This window comes from Otolemur garnettii, unplaced genomic scaffold (genome assembly GCF_000181295.1).
Source record: "Otolemur garnettii isolate 467f Iridium unplaced genomic scaffold, OtoGar3 scaffold00043, whole genome shotgun sequence".
In the NCBI taxonomy this organism is placed as follows: Eukaryota; Metazoa; Chordata; class Mammalia; order Primates; family Galagidae; genus Otolemur; species Otolemur garnettii.
The window spans coordinates 5,418,750-5,429,324 of NW_003852438.1; the positions used below are offsets into that span (position 1 = coordinate 5,418,750).

Consider the following 10,575-nt stretch of genomic DNA (forward strand, 5'->3'; position numbering starts at 1 on the left):
AAAAAAAAAAGAAAGAAAAAACGTGGAATCTCTGCATGCCAAGAACAGCAGTCAAATCAAAGATCAATGAACCTACTTGATCTTAGCATATGGGAAGCACCAAACCCCAGAACCTCTTAAGCACCTTCATTTTCTTGGCATGTAGTTTCTCTTCCTTCAGGTGCTCACGAAGAATCTCTCGATGGTTCACCTCCTGCTCTTGAGCAAACTCACAGAGTGTATAGCTGCGTACAGAGTTATGGCGCTGGGCCATGCCCAGAGAGCTACCACCTTGGCTGGGCACACTGGTGAAACCCTGGCGCCGGGCAAAGTAGTATACAGTCACTTGATCAAAGCGCACGTTCTTCCTCCGCAGCTGCTTCTGCCGCTTCAGGATGGATGTGGCTGAGAAGAGAGCACAGATAGGTGTTATTAACCCAGAGGTAGCCTGTTTAGGGACTTGGTTCTCTCTCTTCTGCTAGGCTTTCAACTTGTCTTCTCCAAAATGTGTTTCCTCTACCTGGAGAACTTTTAGTATTTTCAAATCACATATGCATAGTCAGAAGGGACCCTGAACCTCAGCTAGTTCATACCATTGCCTCCAGACTGACTTCACCTCATCTGATGACCACAAAATCTATTTTGAGACACCAACTGTGAAGAGGCCTCTACGTAGTATTTTCAGGATACAACAATCTATAGTTTTATAGTCTAATACAATAGCTACTAGCCACATGTGCCAATTTAAGTTTAATTAAAACTAAATACAATTAAAAATTCAGGGTGGTGCCTGTGGCTCAGTGAGTAGGACTCCAGCCCCATATACCAAGGGTGGTGGGTTCAAACCTGGCCCCAGCCAAACTGCAACAAAAAAATAGCTGGGCGTTGTGGTGGGCGCCTGTAGTCCCAGCTACTTGGGAGGCTGAGGCAAGAGACACGCCCAAGCCCAAGAGCTAGAGGTTGCTGTGAGCTGTGACGCCATGGCACTCTAACTAAGGCAATAAAGTGAGACTCTTATCTCTAAAATAAATAAATAAAATTAAAAATTCAAACTGGATGTGGCAGCTCATGCCTATAATCCTAGTACTCTGGGAGGCCAAAGTGGGTGGACTGCTTGAGCTCAGGAGTTCAAGACCAGCCTAAAAAGGACTGAGACCCCATCTCTACAAAAAATAGAAAACTTAGCCAGGAGTTGTAGTGGGTGCCTATAGTCCCAGCTACCCAGGAGGCTGAGGCAGGAGGACTGCTTGAGCTCAGGAGTTTCAAGTTGCTGTGAACTATGAAGATGTCACTGAACTCTAGCCTGGGTAATAGAGTGGACTCTGTATCAAAAAAAAAAAAAAAAAAAAAAGCAGCACCTATACCTCAGTGGGTAGGGCACCGGCCACATACAAGGAGGTTGGTAGGTTCGAACCAGGCCTGGGCCAGCTAAAGCAACAATGGCAACTGCAACAAAAAAAATAGCTAGGCGTTGTGGTGGGCGCCTGTAGTCCCAGCTACTTGGGAGGCTGAGGCAAGATAATCACTTCAGCCTCAGAGTTTGAGGTTGCTGTGTGCTGTGATGCCCCGGCACTATAGCAAGGGTGACATAGTGAGACTCTGTCTCAAAAAATAAATAAATAAATGAATGAATATAAATACAGGCAGTGAGGGCTCGGTGCCTGTAGCTTAGCAGCTAGGGTGCTGGCCACATACACTGGGGCTGTTGAGTTTGAGCCCAGCCTGGGCCTGCCAAACAACAATGACAACTACAATAAAAAAAATAGCCTGGCCTTGTGGCAGGCGCCTGTAGTCCCAGAGCTTGACACCACAGCACTCTACCAGGGGTGACATAGTGAGACTCTGTCTCAAAAAACAAAAAAACAGGCTCGGCGCCTATAGCTCAACCGGCTAAGGCGCCAGCCACGTACACCTAAGGTGGCAGGTTCGAATCCCCAGCCCAGACCCGCCAAACAACAATGACGGCTGCAACCAAAAAATAGCCAGGCGTTGTGGCGGGCGCCTGTGGTCCCAGCCACTTGGGAGGCAGAGGCAAGAGACTCGCTTGAGCCCAGGAGTTGGAGGTTGCTGTGAGCTGTAATGCCATGGCACTCTACCCAGGGGGACAGCTTGAGGCTCTGTCTCACAAAAAAAAAAAACAAAAAAAAACATGCAGTGGGCCATACTTGGCCCATGGGCAACCCCTGATGTGTAGTATCAGACGTTCTTTCCAAGAACTAACTGACCCTTAATTTAAAAATCTGGGCTGGGGGCAGTGAGTTGCTCATGCCTATCATGCTAGCACTTTGGGAGACCAAGATAGGAGGACTATTTGAGGACAGGAGTTTTAGATCAGCCTGAGGAAGGATGAAACCCTGTATCTACAAAAAAATAGAAAATTTAGCCAGGCATGATGGCATGTACCTGTAGTCCCAGCTATTCTGAAGGTTGAAGCAGAAGGATTGCTTGAGCTTAGGAGTTAGAGGCTGCAGTGAGGTAGTATGAGGTCAATGCATTCCAGCCTAAGGGACAGAGCAAGGCTCTGTCTCATAAAAACAAAAAAATCTGGAGTTGCCCCAGTTGTCCAGGCAGTAAGCATTTATGTCCTACTATAGCTATAATTTCCTGGAACTATCTGGCACTCTGGTGGGGGAAGGGTAGAGTCCTAGATTCTTCCTCCTTCAATCTAATTCAGCCCATTCTAGGGATCCACAAAGCACATCACTAATAAAATTAGCTAGAATAAATCAGACTTTAGTCTAGGATATTAGAAGAACAAGATCCTCCAAAAAGCAAAGAAAGATTACGATCAAGGGCAAATCCCCAAGATAGATAGAATCTGTTTCAACAGCTCTCTGATGGTTGGTGAATGTGGGTTCAAGCAGAGGGAGCAGCTCACTCACGTGTGAAGCTCGCAGTTGTAGGAGGATTGAGGCTGTCGCAGCTGTCAGCACTGTCACTGCTGGAGATCTCATCATCTGAGTTGGAAACTGATGAGCCCACATCCACATCATCAAACTTCCTCTTGAGACCCGAGCCCGTGAATGCATCCATTGGTTTCAAAAGGGTTTCCTTGGGGAGTCAACCACGTTGGCCCGAGAGCCCCTGCTCACCAACAGCTAGCCAGGTACATTAGGATTCTGCCCAGGGGAAAAGAGGAATCAGCATTTCTGTCTGAAGCCAGACCTTCCCAAGTCTATGCACATAGCTCTCCAACTGAAGAGAGCAAGCACCTGACCCAGCACTGATGTCTGGTTTCTCAAGATTAGGTCATTTCTCTACTGATTCCAGCCAACATTCTCCTGCCTTTTATTCCCCCTCAGCCCCTCCAGTCTTTTTTTTTTTCTTTTTCAGTTTTTGGCCAGGGCTGGGTTTGAACCCACCACCTCCAGTATATAGGGCCGGCGCCCTACTCCTTTGAGCCACAGGCACCACACAGCCCCACCAGTCTCATCACTCTTAGAATAATGAGATAAGTAGCAAGAGCACCCTTCCCAGTGGAGAGAAGGCCTTTGGTTCCAATCCAGCTGTGCTCTAAGCTTCATTAGCCCAGAGATAACAGTAGCTGTTCTGATCACAGAGGAGAGCTCTCCAAGGGACTAGCAGGAGGGACTGGGGATCAAAAGCAGACTTACGCTTTGCCTAAACCAAGACTAGACCCAATTATTCTTCCTAGTGATAAAACAGCCTAACGTTTTCCGAAGTATGTATCTTTTTTTTTTTTTTTTTTGAGACAAGAGCCTCAAGCTGTCTCCCTGGGTAGAGTGCCATGGCATTTCAGCTCACAGCAACCTCCAACTCCTGGGCTCAAGCGAGCCTCCTGCCTCAGCCTCCCAAGTAGCTGGGACCACAGGCGCGTGCCACAATACCTGGCTATTTTTTGGTTGTAGCCGTCATTGTTGTTTGGTGGGCCCAGGCTGGATTTGAACCTGCCACCTTGGGGATACGTGTCTGGCGCCTTAGCCACTTGAGCCATAGGCACCAAGCCCTGAAGTGTGTATCTTAAATACACTAGTTCCACGGACAGTCATAGCTTTCACATGGAAACAGGACTGCTGTCAAGAGTTGAGAAAACTGGCTCAGTGCCTGTGGCTCAAGTGGCTAAGGCTCCAGCCACATACACCTAAGGTGGCGGGTTCAAATCCCCAGCGCGGGCCCGCCAAACAACAATGATGGCTGCAACCAAAAAACGGCCAGGCGTTGTGGCGGGCGCCTGTAGTCCCAGCTACTTGGGAGGCTGAGGCAGGAGACTCGCTTGAGCCCGGGAGTTGGAGGTTGCTGTGAGCTGTGATGCCATGGCACTCTACTCAGGGGGGCAGCTTGAGGCTCTGTCTCAAAAAAAAAAAAAAAAAAAAAGAGTTGAGAAAACTGATTATGGCAAAACCTCTCCGGGCAGTGGTTCTCAACCTTCCTAATGCCGCAGCCCTTTAATACAGTTCCTGTGGGTCACAACCCACAGGTTGAGAACCGCTGTCTTAGAAGGTTTAATATATTAATGAGGATGGTGAAGCCTGAGAGAAAACATAGAATACAGTATTTCTACAAACCTGATTATGGAACCCACTGTTTGTTCCAAAGAAGGAGGCAAATAATTCTTGGAACACATTTTGGGAAATACAGCTCCAGGCACTCAATTTTGAAGCATACTGAAGTTGGGAAAACCCTTTAAAGTATCTCACCAGCTTTTTAGAAAGGTCAAATTTGGTACTAAAGAAAGGACCCAAGATTAGAATCTGCACTGGCTCCAATACCCAGAATCTTTCCCAATTTCATATGTTCCACAAAATAGGACTCATCTAATTTATTATCATCCTGTGTAATATAAACCTATCTTTACGATCTTTGCTCTCTGTAAAGAAACCAGCAAGGGGAAAATAGCAAAGGTGATGTACTCTGGTTACATCAATACTGAAAGCAGTGTTTCCAACACACCTTCACAAAACCAAGGAGTATAAAACTATTCCCCAGGTATACATCTTCTGCCTTCTCTGTCGGGGGACTTAAGTCCAGAAGGGCATGAATCTGCTCAGCAGAAATGCTGCCAGAGCCAGAGCCATAGTCATGTGTGATGAGGAACGAAGCCTCCCTTGCTTTGCCTCAGTAATGCCAGAATCTCCCCAGACTATGATCTCACTAGTTGCTAATTATGCAGCAGAAATAACAACACTGCCCGGAACGACAGGGCTGCATTACTGCAGAATAGCTACCCAGAATATACTGTGGTGTCAAGAGATGCCTGCTACAGTGCTGTTTTTCTAGACTGTGTCTCTTGGAAGCGATTTGCCTGCTCTTAGATCAGCTCTACAAAGTCAACCAGACTTAATAAGTACTTCAGAGAAGTTATTTCCTAATCTATCCAGATCGCATCAAATTCTCCATTCAAGTCACAAGATGGACCTAAGAAATCTCTACCATCACAGGTCTTAAACAAGCATTTCCTAAAATAAATTTGGCTAGGTAGGGGGAAAATTAATCAAGTATTTGGTAAGAATTGTAATTAAATTTTTAAATGAGCCTAAAGTTCTGTTTTCCAGGCTATTGCTCTTTCCCTCAGAGGGCACATTCTTAGGACACTGTCAGAATGGAGACAGCCAAGGGCTTGCTATGGGTTATGATTTTAGCTAAGTTTAAAGATATCGATCAACAAATATCCCATTCCTTGACTGTGGAAGGGCAGGGGAATCCCTTGTAGAACATCTGTATGTAGGATGACAAAAAAACAAAAAAAAAAACAAAAAAAACCAGGAGCAGCGCCCACAGCTCAGTAGGTAGGGCGCCAGTCACATACAGTGAGGCTGGCAGATTCAAACCCAGCCCAGGACAGTTCAAACAACAATGACAACTGCAACAACAAAAAAATAGCCGGGCATTGTAGTGGGCGCCTGTAGTCCCAGCTACTTGGGAGGCTGAGGCAAGAGAACTGCTTAAGCCCAAAAGTTTGAGATTACTGTAAACTATGACGCCACGGCACTCTACCCAGGGTGACTCTGTCTCAAAAAACAAAACAAAACAATGTTGAGTACTAAATTTAATTTTTGCTCCTCACTTAATAAATACCTGATCAACCATGAGCTAAAAATGTGCTTTCTCAGAAAGGGCTCCAGTCCCATGTCAGTTTTAACTGAGCTCAAGTCGGTACTGCTAGTAGCGACGAGTGGCTTTTCCTTGGTCTGAAGCATCAGGGATTTATGACAAAGCAAATGTACACCCTGTTCTTTCCCCAGGTGTCCTTGCTTTGCTTCTGGAAGTGAAGGTGTCCTCTGAGTATTTCCCCTTAAGCCTCAAATAAGCTTTAATCTGGTCCAAAATCATGTCTGGTACTAACACTCTCCATCTTATTAATCCAGCTGCCCTCAGGAGCAGCACTTCTCTTTGGGTTACTTTGTGTGCACTCAGGTGCCACAAGGATTGCTGGTTGCTTGTTCATTCTTCTCCTTTTATTCTGTGTCTGCCCCACTTCTACTTCTGGAACAATGCTTTCTGGGCAATGACAGGAGGTAGGTAAGAAAGGAGAAAAAAAGAAAAAAGATGTGACACCTAAGAGAAAAAATATATCCTTTAAGCTATCTGAGTGTAATCAGAATGTATGGCTATATGTGTAAATAATGTGCATGCTGACCGGTGATTTAAGTATTCCATTAACTTGGATGGCACTCAGGAAAATCCTCAAGGAGACTCCACTGCTCTAGCTCTCTTCACCCTATCCAGGATCTGTTGGCATCACTTTCTCTGACATTAACTCCATTATTTAAAGAAAAAAATCCGTGTTGCTGTGTGGCATCTGTGGTTCAGTGAGTACGGCGCCGGCCCCATATACCAACGGTGGTGGGTTCGAACCCGGCCCTGGCCAAACTGCAACAAAAAATAGCTGGGTGTTGTGGTGGGCGCCAGTAGTTCTAGCTACTCAGGAGGCTGAGGCAAGAGAATCACCTAAGCCCAAGAGTTGGAGGTTGTTGTGAGCTGTGATGCCACAGCACTCTACCAAGAGCACCAGAAAAAAATAGATTTGTTCTGTCTCAAGAAAAAAAAATAGATAAATAAATAAATAATCCATGTTGTATCTTGACAACGAATATAATAAGTTTAAATTTCAACCCAGCTCTCCCTGTCCAGCTCTCTGGTGTGAACTTGACTTTTAGATAAAGATGCTGGGTACCAAGAAGAAACCTCCCACTCACTTCCATCCTGTCCTGAAGAAATCTTTCTTTGCAACTGTAACAACTAGAATAGCTTCCATACGTTTCAATTCATCAAGTTAATCTTTCAAACCACAACTAGAAATCAGTCATTCCTACTTCTTTTTTCTTTTTTGAGACAGAGCTTTACTTTGTCACCCTTGGTAGAGTGCTATGGCATCACAGCTCACAGCAACCTCCAGCTCTTGGGCTTAGGCTACTCTTGCCTCAGCCTCCCGAGTAGCTGGGACTACAGGCACCCGCCATAACGCCCGGCTATTTTTTAATTTTTTTGTTGCAGTTTGGCCGGGGCCGGGGCCAGGTTTGAACCCACCACCCTCCGTATATGGGGCCTGCACCCTACTCACTGAGCCACAGGTGCTGCCCCATTCCTGCCTCTTTCAACTATTCCTTGATAGAGAATCAATGCCTGTGTTCAAGAGACACACTGCTAAGTTATACTCCAAGCACTTAAGTGCTTACAGAAGAAATCAGAGTGAGCCTGGAAATTCAGGTCAAAACTGACAGTTAACTGTCACAATGACCAGCTCAAACAACAAATGGTTTTTGAACAGATAATGCAACCCTCTATAAAAGTTTTTAAATGCCAGTGAAATGAAAGGTCAGTTGACAATTTCTGGCTCCACGCCTTATAGTCTTTTCTTAAGTGTTTCTAGCCGGACATTTCCCAGAGGTATACGAAATAGTTCAGATACAGAGCATATAAAATACACAAGGGTAGCACCAGTATGTGTGTTTTAGTACTAGATCTAAGTTTTTTAGGCCTACAAGGACTCCTCTAACCACCAAAACAAACTTATTTTAAACCTAGCATATGTGAGACTAGCAAGAGCGACTGTCCAGGAAAAATTTTGTGCAAGAATGTACCTGCAAAATTTAAGTAATGTAAGCCTCTTTTAAAAATGAGTCCAAAATAAAAAGGCAAGATACATGTCATAGGAGAAAGCATTGCTTCTCCAACTCGACTGGAACCCAATCTTCTGCTAAAGGTCAAGGGACCGAAATTTCCAGTTAAAAGATCAGCAGGGCTACCATCTGTAGCTGGTTGAGACTAAGGAAGGGTTGCTGTTAAGTGTTACGATAAACCTGAATTAGATGACCTGCCCTGGTTATCTATACACAATATAATGTGGTTGATTCTCAAATACTATGAATTTCATAGATGCGTATGTCCTTGTGATCACTAGGATCATGAACTTATAAAGCACCAAGAAAAACCCTTCAGTTTAAGTATTTAAAGAAAACCCTCCATCCACCCCCACTCCGTTTTTTAACCCATTCACTAACAAGCGTAGAATTTGGCTTTCCCTGCCTAAGCTACCATCGCATGGAGGACGCGAGATCTTTCTGGGAGAACTGGAACATGATGCTGCATTAACTCTCAAGGATATCCAGTCGTTTATAACTCTGGCAGACACCAACACCCTTGCTTTGGAGATTTGCAAGATAAAAAGCTGGTAAAGAAAGGGAAAAATCTTTATCAACTATAGATTTACCATGAAAACTGCAGGACAAGGGGACAGTGCTGTCTTTGGGAATAACTTCTAACATTTCATATTGAAGAACGGTTTGTGTGTCACACTGTCACCCTAAAGCCTTTTTAAAAGGATGAATCAAGAAAACAGCACTAAAAGAGACGGATGGTAGTCTGCTACGTGCTTGGGCCTGTGAAAAGATCAAGCTAGCAACCAGGGCAAGAGATGCTTTCATTTTCTCACACAACGCCGGAAAAATGGGAGATATCTGAACCAGCGCTTAAGGGGCATTTCAAGTCACCAGTTTCCTTTCATGAACACCCCTGCTCGCAGCTCTCGGGCCATTTCTCTCAGATTCCTGCTAACCTTCCCGCTCATTCTAATCGTCTGCAGCCCCTACCCAGCCTTCCTCATCCCTTCCTGCCTGCTACTCACAAATTCCCAACCACTCCTCCCACATTTTCTTCTGTTCCCCCTCCCCTTCCTTCACTTTCCTCCATCCTACATCGTTATCCTCTCTACTCGAAACTCAGCCCTCATCCGCAATCCTACTGGCTTTAAGCCCCCCATCAGTGTCCCCGAGCTGCCTCTGCAGTCCAGGCCCGCGTCCTCGGTGCCCCTTGCTCCCATGCCTCTTCCCGACTCTGTCCCTTCCCAGCGGCACTCTAGCTCCCCGCCCCCCGACCGCTCGCGTCCGAGCCTCCCTCATTTCTGACCCCTCCATCTGCACCGCTCTGGGCTTGACCACTCCTCCGCAGCCGCCCGAAAGCCGATCTCGAGAAAGGTCGAGGCGGCACCCTTTGCCCCGCACCCCCAGGCCCATTACCGGCCCCGCCGCAGCTGCCTCCTCCTGTGATGGTCTCCGCCGCCCCCGCTGCCGCCGCCGCCCTAGCCCGGGTAGAAAGGAGGGAGAATCAAGCGAGTCCCGGGCCCTGCGGCGACCGTCGGGGAGCTCCCAGGGTGGCAGGGCGGGGAGGGAGGGCTGGTGGGCAGGCCGGCCGGCAGGCGGCGGGGGGCGGGCGGCTCCGGCAACTCGGGCGCCCCCGGCAGCAGAAGCCCAGAACCGCCCCGGCTCTGGCTAACAATAGGCTCCGGCCGCAGCGCTCCGGCTCTTATAGGCGCCGGCACGTCCTGGACGAGCCCCGGGGCAGGCTGGGAAATGGAGTCTACGTGCCAGCCCCACGCCCAGCAGCATGCTGGGAGTTGGAGGCGGTGACTGCAGCAAAGCCAAAGCCGGCAGGCAAATGGGACTTCGGAGGCGGCGGCTCTGCTGCAGCTGCCCCTGGGAAAGCCAGTTTGATGCCACTGCAGTCTTTTCAAAAGGAAGAAAGGAGACCCTCAGCTATGATCCTCAATGACTAAACGAATTCTTTTTTAAAGCTCATTTCCTTTTCGCCAGGGCCACACTCAAGGAGCATAATCTCCTTGCTTATGGGGTCCTAAGTGGTCAGCAGCATGACTTGTTGCAACCTGCCCAAGTTATAAAGAAGAAAATACAAGAAATATCTTGAGTTATCCACTTATACGATGGACTGATTGTTTTGTGCCCCCCCCCATTTTTTTTGCCATTATCTTATCTTTGAAATTTTGCAACCCATTTTTAAGATGGGGAACACAAAACAAAAATGTCAAAAGTTATGATTTGCCGAGGATACGTAGTTTTGTTTTTTTCTGTCCTTCTCTTGAACTATAAGGCTCTGCAAGATCTAGGTGCATTAGCTTGTCCCACCCCTCTGTCATTCTGTTTCCTTTTACTTTCCTCCTCGGCTTCAATACCGTGATACAGTGACCTCCTTTGCACTTCAACAGGATAATTATGCTCTTGCTTTAAGGCCTTTTGCCTGGAACTCTCTTCCACCAGTTAGCCACATGCTTACTCCCTCATTTAACACCTGCTAAAATGTCCCCAAGTCAGAGAGCACCCTTAATTGTATTTCTTTTTGGGG

At 46.8% G+C, this 10,575-nt stretch overlaps 1 protein-coding gene across 1 annotated transcript in view; it reads right to left on the minus strand.

Annotated features, from left to right (window-relative positions):
• Positions 1-9,790, minus strand: part of CSRNP2 (cysteine and serine rich nuclear protein 2) — a 21,462-nt gene extending 11,672 nt beyond the window's left edge. Inside the window, exons 1-3 of the mRNA XM_003790376.1 lie at positions 9,456-9,790; positions 2,862-3,098; positions 125-384 (exon numbers count right to left, since the gene is read on the minus strand). Coding sequence (XP_003790424.1) covers positions 125-384; positions 2,862-3,012 — 411 coding nt within the window. The 5' untranslated portion in view covers positions 3,013-3,098; positions 9,456-9,790. The remainder of the gene's footprint in view (positions 1-124; positions 385-2,861; positions 3,099-9,455) is intronic.
• Positions 9,791-10,575: the final 785 nt, after the last annotated feature.